General features: G+C 57.1%; 1 protein-coding gene across 4 annotated transcripts in view; it reads right to left on the bottom strand.

The window, feature by feature from the left end:
* Positions 1-11,077: 11,077 nt before the first annotated feature.
* Positions 11,078-14,951, bottom strand: part of PALD1 (phosphatase domain containing paladin 1) — a 73,283-nt gene continuing 69,409 nt past the window's right edge. For all 4 annotated transcript variants that reach the window (XM_086679902.1, XM_086679901.1, XM_086679903.1 and 1 more), the window contains 2 exons: positions 13,329-13,484; positions 11,078-11,376 (listed from right to left, as the gene is read on the bottom strand). In XM_086679902.1, coding sequence (XP_086536028.1) covers positions 11,224-11,376; positions 13,329-13,484 — 309 coding nt within the window. In that variant the 3' untranslated portion in view covers positions 11,078-11,223. The remainder of the gene's footprint in view (positions 11,377-13,328; positions 13,485-14,951) is intronic.

The raw sequence follows: 14,951 nt of genomic DNA, 5'->3' as shown, positions 1-14,951 counted from the left end.
GGTGCTCAATAAACACTGGTGAGTGAATGAATGAATGAATGAATGTTGATGTCTATTTCTGCCCCTAAAGGACTATGAGCCAGGGGCAGGCGAGGGAGCAAGGCTCCCGACAAAGCAGGCAAGGAATGCTGAGGCTGGGCTGCGGGGAGCTGTGAGTTCCTCCATCCTCACCTTCTGGGGCTCCCCCTGGAGACAGACAGCCCCCCCGCCCCACTGCCCCACGGAGGCATGGGGAGCTGATGTATTTGGAGAAAGGGACTTCCCGCCAGAGCCAGCCAAGGTGCCTCTGGCCTCAGGCATAGGTGTGTAAGAGGCACCAGCTCATAATAAACGTCAAGGTGAGAATGGCATTCCGGCGGGGGGGGGGGGTTGCTTTTGCCTTTATCTGCCATTTCTTAGGTGCCTGCTATGGGACAGGCCCTGTGCAAATATGTATTGTTTCATTTCACTTTCCCAAGAGCCCCACTTCACAGATGAGGAAACTGAGGCTAAGGAAGGTGTTATGACTTGTCCAGTGTTCCTCGTTGCCCAGTGCCGGGAAAGGTGGGATCCGAACCAGGGACTGTGCTGCCAATGGTCCAGAGTACATGTCCTGCTCCTGCCCCCAGCGCCCCCTCCCTGTCTGTCTTCCCTCGGCATCGACCCCTCGGCTACCGCAGACCCGAAGCGGTGCCCACCACCCTAAATTTCTCCTTTCCTTGCAGCCAGAGCAGAGGGCTCATCGGGGGTTCCCCTCTCCCTCCGGCTCCTCACTCCCTCTGCCCTGGTCCACCTGGCAATGCTAGGTTCTCAGCCTACCCTGGCCGCCCCCCTCTGCTCTCCTTGGCATTTGGGAATGATTCCCACAGGCTGCGTATGGCTCTCCGGGGGCCAGAACGAGGGGCATACGTGGTTCCCCTCCCTGGGGCACTCACCGAGCCATACCCTCAGCTCCCTTGGCCGTCCTCTGGAGCAGAAGAGGGTAAGGAAGGCTGGATTGGGAATTCTAGGGAGACTGAAGGAAAAGGAGGGAGTGTGCGTGGGCCGAGCCTCTCTCTGAGTGGGGCATCGTCCTGGGCATGCTGACCCCACTCTCTTCCTTCCCACAGGCTGTCCCTCCCCCTCCCAGGAGACTCCCTGCCTCGCTGGAGGCAGCTCAAGGGAGGGGGCCCAGGGGACAGGACTCCAGCCCGGCAAGAGCCCCCCCCTTCCCACCCCTGACAGAGCAAGCTGGGCAGAGGAGAAGCAGAAAAGCCTGTGTTTAACTGGAGCCGGCAGTCTAAACATCAACATCTGTTCGTGATTTCAAAAACAAAACAAAACTACGGTCTGCAGAACCAGTTCCCAGGGCAGATGAGATGGCAGGGAATTCCATCACTTTGTTAAGAACCCAAACTGCTTTCAAGTCCTTTGGAAACCATTTAAACTGTACAGATGTGCTTATGAAGCAAACTGTGCAAATTAGCTTATAAACTATGAGTGAGTCCTGTGCCTCTTGCCTGGTACTCAAAGCAGGTGCTGCAGGGGCCCCAGCCAGGTCATACAGTAGCTTATTCTCAACTATCATTGTAGCATATCTGAAAATAATATTAGGGATTTCCTTGCGAAGGCTCAGTGATATAGACATTCCGGTCGTTTCTTCCCTAATTATGTCTCCCTCGACTATTTCTAAAAAGTATTTGTTTATTGTCTTTGTCGTATCGACAAAACTGGGCAAAAGGGCCCTTCTTCGTACCATGGGGGTTGAACAGCATTGCCGAAGCCCTCCCAGAACAGACGCATGGGTGGGCTGCTACGTCCTTACTTGCTAAGTGACCTTGAGCGACCAGCTTCTCCTCCAAGTGCCCGGTTACCCTGACACGCTAGCAGCTAAATCAGGGTTTCAGATCACATGCGTGCTTCCGTGGGACCTAATGCGGGAGCACCTGCAGACACACTGGGTGCAGCAGCATCGCAAAGGGGTCCCGCTCATGCGCCGATGCCTGTCCTGCCTCCGATTGTGCAGACGGTTGGGGAATCCTGCCAGAGCTCAGAGAGGGCATCAAGGGTCAGGGGAGCATTATCTCCATTTAGAAAACGGGAAACTGAGGTTGGAACGGTTGAAGCAGTTTGTCAGGCACATATCGGCTGCCCAACAGTACCTGTTGGCTCAGGAATCACTCCTGGAGACATAAGGACCCAGGTCCACAGCTCACTGCTCTCAGGAGACCCGCTCCTGGTGGGGGAGCCAACTTTCCTTCTCAGCGAACCTTCCCTGGAAAAATCTCTGTATGAAGCCAGGTCCTCCTGCCTGTCCTCAGCCAAGGAGAGAAGGGGCCTGGGGAGGGGGTGGAGAGAACACCAGCCAGTGCACTGACGCTGACCTGATGGCATCCAAGGCGGGAGGGACGAGGGCCTGTCTGGAATGCAGTAGCCTAGTGCGGGAGGGAGGGAGGGACGCAGGCAACCAGGAGGGAGTGGGGTCCTCATGCATGGCCCCCACATATGCGCTCTCGTGGCCTCCACGGCCCCCCTCCCCCACCAGGGTCTCCCTTCCAAAGGGGTTGGGGACAGCAAGTTGTTCCAGCCGCTCAGGGCCTCTCCCAAAACCCTTGAGGGAAAATTGAGCCCAACGGACAAGCACGTGACCTCCCTTTGTGAAACTCATAAACACACCCGTGTTCATCCCCACCTGGAAAGCCCAGGAAACACCACCCGGGAACCCCACAGGGCGCATGCCCCGCCAGCTCCAGCAGGTGCCTTTCGGGAGAACTGTCTGCAGCTTCCAGGACACAGGCTCTAAGCAGCTGCCTCTCTGTGCAGAAGGTGCAGAGGGAGCTTTCCAAAGGCAGAGCCACACTGCCACTTTCCGTCAAGGACAAAAGAGCACAACAAGGGACCAGGAGGACAGTGTGTTACAGCCCCTTTATCTACTTCAAGGCCTGTCACTACCCCCCTCCCAAGAATTTGTCCTTGATTTGGTTGGGGAGGTGGTTAAAATGTCCTTTTATGATATGAGAATGTTGTGATAGTGGTTAGTTTCTTTTTTTTTTTTTTTTTCAACGTTTATTTATTTTTGGGACAGAGAGAGACAGAGCATGAACGGGGGAGGGGCAGAGAGAGAGGGAGACACAGAATCGGAAACAGGCTCCAGGCTCTGAGCCATCAGCCCAGAGCCCGACGTGGGGCTCGAACTCCCGGACCGCGAGATCGTGACCTGGCTGAAGTCGGACGCTTAACCGACTGCGCCACCCAGGCGCCCCGGTTAGTTTCTTTTTAATGGGCTTACTTTGCAGAATTTTACATCCTCATATTCTTTTGAGAATTCTATATGCCTCTGAGGTAAGAAAAAAAGTTGGGGAACCACTGGAGAGAACACAAAATGGGGCCCCCCCCCCCACTTTTTGGGTTTCACCGTTTTTGTGTTTGAGAGCCTGATGTCACCTCTGGATCCTCTCCCAAGAAAACGGTATAAACACACTTTTACACGCAGCTTCAAGCCTCTGAAGCCCTGGAACTCTCCGTGAAGAAAGCAGGAAGGCTCCTTAAGCGAGGGTCTGGATAGACACCCGCAGACTCAGGGAGGTTCTCAGGAAAGGCAGTTTCTTTGGGTCTCCAGGCTCTGGGTTAGTGATTGGCATCAATCTAAATGCTCTGGTGGATCTAGAAAGGAAGGGGAAAGAAAGAGCACCGGGCAGGGAGTCGGTGTGCTGGCTCTGCCCTTGACTCCCTGCGTCACCTTGGCCGAGGGATTGCCCTTCGAGTCTCAGATCTCCCAACTGCTCAGTGAAGAGGTCAGCTGAGGGGAAGTGCAAGGTCCCCCTCAGGGACCATATTCCAGAAGCGAAGGAGTTTCTAGTAGGGAGTTCCAACAGCAAGAAAATATTACTTCCTTGGGCTGTCCTGGAGCTACCGGAGGGGTGACGTCCACGCGGGGCTTGGAAGAAAGCTGTGCTGGTTATTTTCTGTTCCTCTCTCCCCGCCGCTCCCCATCTCTGGAGGCTGACCCCACAGACCATGTTGCTGGGACCTTTGCCAGTCAAAGGGACGCACTGACAGGTGAGCAGATGGGAGAAGAGAGAAGTTGGGCCTTTACCCCACCCCCACCGGCCCTGTGCTCAGTGGAGTTGCTCTAGCCGTGGTTGCTCCCCCCCCAACTCAGCTCCTGTTGGATGGTCCCCAGGGCCCCCTGAGGATGTCTGTAGCAGGTTCGGGTGTTGCTGCGCTGCCCCTCGCCCCACTCAGGTCCAGGGCCGGTTACCACCTGCCCCCGCGTAGTTCCTGGGTACCTCCCCACTCCTAGCCGGTCCCCTTAACCCTGCCCACATCCCTGTGTATGGTCCTTGCATTCAATCCTCATCACAATCCAAGCTAAGGCCGCCATTCATTCTCCGCCCGGGCCCTAAATGCCACAGCGTCGGGCACATGGTATATACTATTTGTAATTAAATATTAAAATTAAAGATACGCCCCGATTTCCCTTTATCCAAAGTCCTTAAATATCATAAGAAGTGTATCTCTTGGAAAATTCTATGCCAGCGCTAGGGTAAGAGGTCAGAAATTGCTACGCATCCATGAAAGACAGAAGGCCGATGGGATGGGATGGGATGGGATGGGATGAGATGGGATGGGATGGGGAGATGGCAGCCGGAACCCGGGCAAGATACAAGGTGCCTAAATCTGACTGCACCATAACGTACAGCTTCCCTGTGACAAAGTACCCTCTAAAATGGCTACAAGCTCCGGGGAGCCTGGGTGGCTCCGCGGGTTGAGCCTCCGACTCTTGATTTTGGCTCAGGTCATGATCCCAGGGTGGTGAGATCGAGCCCCACGTCGGGCTGTGTGCTGAGTGTGGAGCCTGCTTAAGATGCTCTCTCTCCCCCCGCCCCTCTCCCCCACTCACATTCTCTCTCTCTCTCAAATAAAAAATACTAAAAATAAAAGAGGTAGAAAGCTAGATTTTTAAAAATTTCAAAAATAAATAATGGCAAGCCCAGACCGACTGGGTAAAAGAATTTGTTGTATATCTATCCACCTATCTATCCAAGAATTAAACAGATTATACTAAACACTTATGCATATTTTTTCATATTAATTTAAGAAAGACAACCTAGTACGAAAATAAACACATAAGAGAATAAACCCAAAGGGCCGATAAACATGTGAAAAGATGTTCCATCTCACTAGTAATTGAAAAAGTCGTTTTAAGATAAAAATAAGACTGTTTTTTTTCCTTATCCAATCGGCAAAAGTTAAAAAAGGTCGGTGACCTCAACTGTCAGAGTGGAAAGGGGGACGCGGGTGCCGTCATGAGCCGTTGGGTGTTTAATTCAGCCCAGAAGATGGCCTCATTTAGTTCAAAGAGAGAATGACAGTTCCTTTGAGATAGCGTAGACATGCTGTCACCTAGGCCTTGTGCATGGGTGACGTGAGCAGAGGGTAGGAGAAGGAAAGAATAAGCTAAAGGGGGTACGAGATGACACTTAAAAGGCCCGTGTCTTAGAAAATCTGTCACCATGACTCACAGGAAATAAGCCTTCTTGTGGGTGTTGAGGGGAACCTCTTGAAAGTACGTGGGGGTTTGAACAGCATAAAGTCCGAGAACCACAAGACCTTAAGGGAGGGCTTTCAAAGAAATCATTCTGTCCCCCTCAACCCCTCCACCACCCAACCGAAGAGAGCTAGGGCACCCTTCCAGAAGGATTCCAATCCCTGACCATGTCAAAGGGGATGCCAGTACCAAAGAGGATTCTGGTATTGCTGGCTCCAACACCCACCTGTGAAATAAGCAAGGGCCTGGAATCAGATGCCCTCCGGCCTCCGTATCCCGATCCATAAAATGGTATCCCGATCCATAAAATGCGGGTCATACCACAACCTTGTGGAGCGCTGAATGGGATGATGACCGTCAACAAAGCCAACTACAATGCTTGACAAAGTAAGTGCTCTCCTACAGGACAGAATAAAATAAGCAAAGGTTATTGAGCTGAGGACGGACTGGCTGCAGTGTAGACGGAGGCCACAGCAGAATGGAGAGGACGTTCCCTCTAAGGGAACGTGTGCGTCTGATGATATTTGAAAGCTGGAAATAATGCAGCATATATGGGAAATGAAGGGTCACCATCTTTACAAATCAGGAAGAAAGAGACCAACACCGCAAAGGAAAAGTCGGCGAAAGACACGGACCATTCGGAAAGGAGAACGTAAGTGTCCAATATCCATGAACTACAGTTCACGCGTACTATCAATTTAAAAGGAATATAAAATTAAGCCAGTATGAGATGCTGTATTTTGAGCTACCAAACTGGCGAGAACTTTTAAAAAATGCAACGGGAAGTGCTGACGAGAGCAGGAACAGTAGGCTCGTCACCTGCTCCTTGGGAATGCAGGTAGGACATTCCCAGGGGACACACTGGAGGGGGCGTATCCAAAAACTTTGAAATGGGCAGCCCTCTTATTTAGAAAATAACCAGAAGTTTGCACCGCCCTATGCAGATTTAGGGGTACCAACTTCTTTCTCCTCCACCCCTCTACCCTCAAAGACTGAGCCATGATTTCCCGGCCCCCCCCCCCCCCCCGTCAACAGGACCCGTGGCTCCTCACGTGAGACGGGAGAGCAGTACAAGAGACAGACAATGGAGTCCGGCTGGAAATGGAACAGATGAAGTTGGAGACAGGCAGTCATTTTTCCAGAGCCAAGAGAAAGCTGACCGTCACCAGAAAGAGGGGACAAAGCAGTTGCTCTCGCGGGGGCGGGGGGGGGGGCGCCAAGACAAAAGTGAGGGTGCGTCATCAGGTCCTCAGAGTGACAGACGCCAAGAAGGGATGAGATGTAGGAGAGATTTATTGGGGAACTCCCTGTGAAGGATAAAGGGGGAGGGGAAGAAGGCAGGGAGGGCCTTCGGATGGGCCCACGATGCGGGTCTGACAGTTGTGAAAGAACAGGAAGGAAGGGCCCCACGCGGCCGTGTGGCCTGAGGCGCTCCTGGGCCGAGCATCGGGAAGAGCCCTGGGAAGGCTGCCAGTTGGAGAAGCACCACAATGGGCAGAAGGTGCCCAGCTCTAGAGGCCCCTGGAGCTTCCTGACCCAACCCTGCTTGGTCCCGGGCCACCCAAAGGCAGGAAAACTTTCTAGAAGCCGGCTGGCCTGCCCTAATCCAAGTGAGCAAACGTACAGAAACGCTGTCCACTAGCTCAGCCAGGGATCCCCCAGGGCCGGCCTCGTCCAGGACACCCCCACGTCAGCCCTTCCCAAGGCCTCTCCCTGGCCTGCACCCACCACCCCTCCCACCAGGCTGCCCCACACCCGCTCTGGTCATTTAGAAGTCAGCATGGCTTTCCCAGAGAACAGCTGCATGGGACACCGAGGAGTGCCTTTGTCCCCTCGTCCCGGCTCCTCTAGGAGGGAAGGAGACCCGGACGGAGAGCTGGAGGCTGCCACCGGCCCCTGACTCCCTGGCATTACCTGCCTCCTGGCTCCAGCGTCCCTGACTTTTAAGGAGCCTGCTGTGTCCACATCACTTCTTTGGTGGCACCTCAGCCGGGCTCCTTTGTTCCGGGTCTCGTACCCTACATTAACTTTGATCTCACCCTCCAAATAAGCATCCCATTCACAGTTGAGGAAATGGAGACTCAGAGACACAAGTGGTCCACAATCCAACTGCCAGGGTATGGATGCCCAAACCGCTCCTGCTGCCTGAGCAGAGAAAGGGGTGTGTCTCATGGTATTCGGGGAACGCCACAGCCAGGGACAGCGCAGCCAGGAGAAAGGCCCAACCAGCATGGGCCGCTCTAGGGACACGGGTGTCTTCCAGAGCCAGAGGGTGGGAGAGGGAGTGGGGGCTGGGGGAACAAAGATACTGCTCGAATTTTCACAACTAGCAGCTGATCATGCTTTACCTAGGTGAGTAAAAAATGAACCGCCTTGGGGCGCCTGGGTGGCGTAGTCGGTTAAGCGTCGGACTCTCGACCTCAGCTCAGGTCATCACCTCACGGTTTGTGAGATCGAGCCCCACGTCGGGCTCTGTGCTGACAACACAAAGCCTGCTTGGGATTCACTCTCTTCCTGTCTCTCTGCCCCTCCCTCACTCGTGCTCTTTCCCTCTCTCTCAAAAATACACATTAAAAAAAAAAAAAGGCAAACAGCCTTTTGTGAGGTAAAACCAATAGAAAGATACGACGGTGCTGATTCTGCAGAAGCAGCTGGGGGTCCCCTACTGGACACGGCAGGGAAGACCTGTCAGCAACTTCTGGGCGGGCACTCCATTCTTCCAGTTCATCCTAAACTGGTTCTTGGGATGAGGAGGGAAACCAAAGGCCCTCTGGGGGCCCCTCTTGCACAGAATATGGCCCATTCCTAGTGTCTGCTCAAGGCCGGGAGGGTAAACAGGGTCAGGAGGAGCTCAGATCACTGGTGCCGTGGGGTCCTGGGATGAGGTGGCTTGACTCCAGGCATAGTATGCCCGCAGGCTCCACGACCTCGGTTGTTTCCTCATTCTAGAAGCTCTGTCAGAAGAGAGCGGTGGAAGTCCGGGCCCCAGGCTGAACTCTGACCTTGTACTCCACCTCACAGCTCCTGTCTACCAGCACCCCGTGCCACACCCGTTCTCGCCACACCCAGTGCACATGACTCGTTCACCCTCTTCCCTGAAATGCCACAGGCTCCGGAAGGTGGGCTGTCCCTGTCCACACACCAACTTGTACCTGTCGAATCACCGCCCACAGCCCACTTTCAGGTATCTCCAAATTACACACCCACCCTTATGTATGGAAGCCCGCGTGTGCTCATCGGCCCCCACAGGTACACCCCCAAGCTAGGCAGGGTCCCACCTAAGGCCGTCTGGTCTGGGCACAGGGACAAACCGGTGTGGCAGGCCCCCCGGGAGCCCCGGAAGCCTTTGGGAAAGAACACAGTGCAAGGGTGCGGGAGCCAGGCCCTCAGGGGGCAGTGGGAGGACAGGGTACCCGGGGGGACACTCCCGTGAACACCATCCACTCCTGCGTATCCCCCCACCCAGACCCTCGTACCCCAGGCAAAGAAGCGCCCCTCCCCCACCAGGCGCACGCGCGCGCGCGCACACACACACACACACACACACACACACACACACACACACACTGGTGTGCATGTCTCCACACTCACGTTCAGAAGCCACATGGGGCATCCTTGGACTCTGCTGTGCGGGGAGGTAACCCCAGGAGGCCTTCCCTCCCAGACTGGGAAGATCACCTACCCCAGCACATGGGGCTCTGGGTTCCATCCTGACCACCCCCCAGCTGACCTCAGAACTAGAACCCAGAGGTCTTTCATTCCCCTAACCCTGGGAGAGCGTGGGGAGAAAGCCTGGGGTCTGCTCTCCGCCTCACTCTCCTCACTGCCTCTTCACACACTAATCAATGCAATTGTGTCTGAGCATTTGGGGGCCTGAAGGGGCCAAGGAAAGCCTGCGGGGGTGAGAGGACGGAGTAGAGGCTGAGGTCCACCCTCCATCATAACCGTTGAGATTCCATTTTGCTCCATGTCTCTGAACACAACAGTCCTTCACCTCTGAGTATGAATTAGCCTATTATGCTGCTGGACAGCCCTGGGCATCCTGAGTGAGACGGTAACGCATGAAGGATGTGAAGGAAGGAGAGGGATGTCAGGAAAAACTTACCTTCTCCAAGAATTGGGAGCACTAAGGGCTGGTGCTTTCAACTCACCTTGCCCACCCACCACAGCTGTATCACGTCTGTAACATCTGCCCCACACTACAGACATCAGCAGGCGGGGCACATTTCACATTTAGCCATTTTTTTTAATGCTCAAAAGCTCTGTACAAAAAAAAAAAAAGTCACAAATGAGTCCTCACAACACCCCTGTGAGGTAGGTAGGCAAGTATTATTCTCCCATTTTACAAATGGGGAAACTGAGGCAGAGAGGCGCAGTGACCGGCCAGTGGTCCCAGCATAGCTGAAAGTCAGGGCCAACCGTGAAAACACAAAGGATCCCTCTCGGTTCAGCCTGAGCTCTGACCCCTCCTCTAGACCTTGTCTGCAAAGAAATCAAAACTCTCTAATATATGCAAAAATCAACAAACCTGACAGATCTGAAAAGGGAGGGAATGGACATACAGTAGTTTCGCAGATTTCAGCCGAGACGGCCCAATTCCTTCCAATGCTAGGGAGATGGGAACAGAGACACATCCGCCTGATTTTCCACAGAAGCGCACGCACCCAACCAGGAAGGGCCGCATAGGCAGCCTTCAGGCCGCCCGGCCCCTGGGCTTCAGCGGAGAACGGTCCCCAGAGGAAGAGCGAGACTCAACTCCACAGGGCCGTGCCCTCCCGCCCCTCCCAGCGGCCTTCCCACTGTCGGGACAGCCTCCTGCTCACCAGCCCCTTCTGTTCCCTCTGGAGGGAAGCTCGGGGGGGTCCTCAGCTCGGATGGCCTGCAACCCAGGTGAGCCCTCACACCCTCCTTAGCCCTCTTCACCATTCCCTCAGGGTCACCCAGCAGTCCTCGGGGCTCCTGCTGCAGCAGATGGGGACTGGAGCCATCTAGGCCACCAGGGCAGGGAAGAAGCACAGAAGGACCCACTGCTGGGAGCTTGGCTTCCTCAGCCCTTCCCGCCCTGGCGCCCGGGAAACGGAGCAGGCCTCTTCCCGGGGCCGCATCCACCTTCTAGAAGCTCTTTCCTCCCGAGAGGACCCCTCCCTTCCAGCTCCTTGGAGACCCTCACAGTCCTGCCATCCCCAGGAGACGGACAAGGGGAAGGAAAGAGAAGGGGCACGAGAGGCCAGGGAACTGGGTGAGGCTGCCATTAAAGTGACCAGTCCACCAAGAGCCCTGTCCGCTCCCTGGGGAGCCAGGGGCCCCAGGGCAGTGCTCGGGCAGCAAAAGGGGAGAAGCCGAGCAGGAGGGCAGCAAGAGAAAGCAAGAGAAGGAACCGGACTCTGCACCTGAGGCTGTGAGGACCGCTCGGAAGCGGGAGAGGAAAGCGCATGCGTGCAAGTGGAGCGTGGCTTCGTCTGGTGGCTACTTGGGGACTGAGCTCCTCGGAAGCCATCTTCGGTCTGCAAGGCACACGCCGGGCCCGTGCGCCTGTGGTTTACAAGTATACCTGTGCACTAATTGTCCTATCAAAACCTCTTCTTAAAAAAGGGTCCCAACCCCACTCCAGTCTCTGCGGGAAGCTGGGGAATGGGTTCCTCAGGACGGCTCCCAGTGAGGAGCACCTGGAGCACGCCTGTGGGAGGGGGCACACAGGGGCGGGGGAGCGCCTCCTACAGGAAGTCTCCAGCAGCGGCGGGCTCAAGGCCGTGGCTCCGCTCCTGCCACCGGCAGCGCAGCCCGGAGAAGGGCTGGTCCTGCACGCTCTCCAGCTCGGGGAAGCCCAGCTGATTGAGGATCTCATAGACTCCGGCCTTTGATGCCACCTGGGGGAGACAGCAGAGATGGGGGCGGAGTTCCCAGGGAGACGGGTCACCCCCCCCCCCCCCCCCACCACCACCACATCACCACACCTTCCTCCCTGCGCTGGGCTCCAAAACACACAGGTGAGCCTGGGGCCCAGCGCTGCCTTCCCCAAGCTCAGCGACCCGAGCAAGTTTGTGTTTTGACCGCCAATGGCCGCTCTGAGTTTCAGTTCCCTTATAACAGGGACAACAGGCTCCACCTCCCAGGACCATGATGGAAGGCTACAGAGCACAGAGAGCACCCAGCAGGTAGTAAGGAAATGGACAGCCGCGCAGGAAGCCAAGTGCCCCTGTGCCTGTGCCGCCCTGATGTTCCCACTGAGATGCTCAGGGGCACAGAAGGCAGCAGGGAGACAGGAGCCAGCGACGGCCCTGTGGCTGTGTGTTCGGGCTGTGAACCAGGCAGGTCCACCGCAGGCCTCAGTGCAGGAGGGCGGGCTGGGGGCTCCCTGTACATTGCCCATGCAGCCCTGGGCCCAGCAGCCCAGGGCCCGGCACTAGACTCAACCCACTCAACAACCAGCCCCCTTCTCTCTCCACCATCCTTGGAGATGGGGAGGATTCAGGCTCCACTCAGACCAACGGTCCCCAGGCAACCCTCCCCCCGCCACGCTCCACTCATCCCCACGATGGAGGGACTGAGGGCCCCAGAGGCTGGAGCCCACACGCTGGACTGGACCAGTTCTCTCCTTCCTTGATACGCCCCCAACACGAGCCACCTAGGTTCAGCTGGGGAGGGGATCAAGTTCCTGCCCAGCCCCTGGTTCCCCCAATTTCTACTCTCCAAGCGGAGCCCAAGCAGAGGTGTCTGAAGTCCCCCACTACCTCCATCCATCCCACCCAGGGGTCCAAAGAGGAAGCCGAGCCCAGTCCTGCTCAGGAGGATGGCCCTGACGTGGACTTGGTGTGATCCACCCCCCATCAGGGCTCCTGACTCAACACGCATCTGCCCAAGGACCACCCTGAAGGCTTGCCTTCAGCCCAACTACCCAGCAGCCAGCAGCCACTGCCATGGTCCCTCTGCCTCTGTTCCCGCAGCTCTGACCTCACCCGCACTCCTACCTAAGCCCCCGTGCCCTTCCTACGCCCACTCTGGCGGGGTCACCAGCTCCCACTCTCCGCCCCGCCTGCCCCAGGGGAGCTAACTCCAGCCTCGAGTCCGGACTAGAACCGTCAGGACAGGCCGGCAAGGTCAGGAGAGACCGGCGTCCGGGTGGAGGGGTAATTACAGGCTGCTCTGCCCAGCGCGGGGAGGAGGCCTCTCTCCTGACCTAGAGGTGCCAAGGCAGCAGCTCTGTCCCCAAAACCAGCCAAGCCGGAGGAAGAACTAGAAGAACCGGGAAGCCAAGCAGAGAGAGGGACGGCGGAGACTGAACAAGAGGGCAGTGTCTCAGGCCAGACACGGTGGGCTTTGCAGCGAACCGACTGGCCCTAGTGCTGACCGTGAACGCGGTACTTACTCTGTGCTCAGTCTCCTCCTCTGTACAATGGGAGAGTAAGAGTGGCCACATAAGGCAGCCCCGCTTACCCAGGGCCCAGAAGGTGGCACCGGGTATGTCTCATGGACTCCCCCCCCCCCCACAACGTCCTGAGGTGGCACGGACAGTAACAAGATGCATCTTACTGCTGAGGACTGCTGGTTAGAGGGCTCAGCTTGTCCGAGGTCACAGCTGGAAGGCGGCAGGGGCCACGCCACCATCTTGCCCCTCGCAGGGCACAGGTGAGGGGTGAATGCAACAATGGGCATGGAGCACCGGGGAATGTCAGCCTCGGGGACGCACCGAGGGCCCCCACACGCCTGCTCACCCTCCTCCTCCTCCAGCACTCACTCATCCAGCTTTTCCCGACTGCCCGCCAAGTACGGGTGCCTGAGGGGTGGCCTCAGCCCCATGCCCACCCCCCCCGCATCTCACCTCCCGCATCCAGGCGCTGAAGGGCCTCTGCCAGGAGTCGGCCTTCTCCAGGTGGAGGTAGGCGTTGAGGAGCACCAGGTAAACGTAGCGCTCCAGGTACTGTAGGCTCCGAAGCTGCAGCCTCCGGGCCTCCGGCTCCGATTTGGCCGCTTTGGCCTGGAAGACGGCACGGGGTGGGAGTCAGACACACCACACGCTCACACCCCGGCTGCCCTCGGCACCAGCACCAGGACAGGAGGAAGGGGTTCAGACAGCAAGGCCAAAGGCACCACCCCAGTTATAGGAGAGGCCAACAGATGGCAAGGCTAAGCCGTCAGGGCTCCGACTGTGGATGCAGCACGGCCTAACCCACCCCCCACACCTCCACACCCCCGTGGCCCAGGCTCCGTGGCCTCCAGCTGCTCACGGGCAGGTGAGTGTATCGCTGTCTGGGAGGGGGACCCCCCTCTTGGCCTCTGACCCCAACCGGTCCCTCGCCGACTTCCTCGCCCATTCCTCAAGTGGCTCAGGATCAGGGGCAGAAGGGAGTCAATATAGCCCTCGGCCCTGGCCCTACCCTCCGCAAGGCTGGGACAGATCCCAGAAAGGCCACCAGGGCCGGGGATAAACAAGAGATCCGGTGGCTGAGGGGAGAAAGAGCTGTGTGTGCACTGGGTGGAGGGACATCAATCTGTTTAACGAGCCACCTTGGGCAGCTTCTAGGAGAACAGCACCAGGTGACATGCTGGGGAGAGAAAGGACAGCCACATGATTAAAGATAGGCTTCCCAGAGAGCGTGGGATTTGGCTGGGCTGTGTGGGTGGAGAGAGCGAGCAGCCTGTGGGGCGGTGCAGAGGTGAGGCCGGTGCCCGGCAGGTGGGGACTGGAAGGGGCTGGCCTGGCTGGAACGAGGGTGTGAGGGGACAGGAAGGGGAGCTGGACTGGCAGCCAAGTGTGGAAGCCTACCCTCTACTCCAGCCCAGTTCCCACCCTGGCATGCAGATGCCTGGGGCCCCAGCCCAGACCGATCAGATGGGAGCCTGTGGGCCTACACATCAGGGTTCCAAGAAGCTCCCCGGGTGATTCTCTGTGGCCAGGGTATAGCACCATGGCTTTAGCATGGGGGGAGCCACTGAAGGTTTGGGGGTAGGAGTGACCTATTAACAGAAGACTCACAGGAGGCTAATGCTTAGGAGGAAGGGGACTTAAATGGGGTCCTCTTGAGGCTTTCTTGGCATGGGCATCGGTGGGCACCCCAAGACATACAGAGTCAGCTCCCCCGCTGGACAGTGTCCCTGCCACCAGGTCTGAGTTGTTCCTCTGACCTGCCACAGACATGCAGCCCAGCCTGGAGGCTGAGCTCCGGAGAGGGAACACGGCACCTCATCTCACCCCCCGCCCCTTCTCACCCCACACCCTCCAGGCCCCCACCCAGGGCCCAGAGCAGCTCTCTGTGCTCCAGGAAGAAGATGTAGTTCAGAGGCTGTTCCCTCGGGTGCCAGAAACATCTGCGGGAGGGGGCAGAGCCAGTCCAGGGCCTCCGGGAACCAGGAAGGGCGGCCTCCCAACAGCCGGGCCATGGCTGAAAGCCTTCTCGCGGGGACACAGCTCAGCCCAGTGTGTCTCCTCCGGGCCGCCGCAGGA

The sequence above is a fragment of the Puma concolor genome, chromosome D2 (genome assembly GCF_028749965.1).
Source record: "Puma concolor isolate L17-30 chromosome D2, mPumCon1.1.hap2, whole genome shotgun sequence".
NCBI lineage: Eukaryota > Metazoa > Chordata > Mammalia > Carnivora > Felidae > Puma > Puma concolor.
Note: the sequence above shows the minus strand (reverse complement) of the source record. Positions and strands in the feature narration are given on the sequence as shown.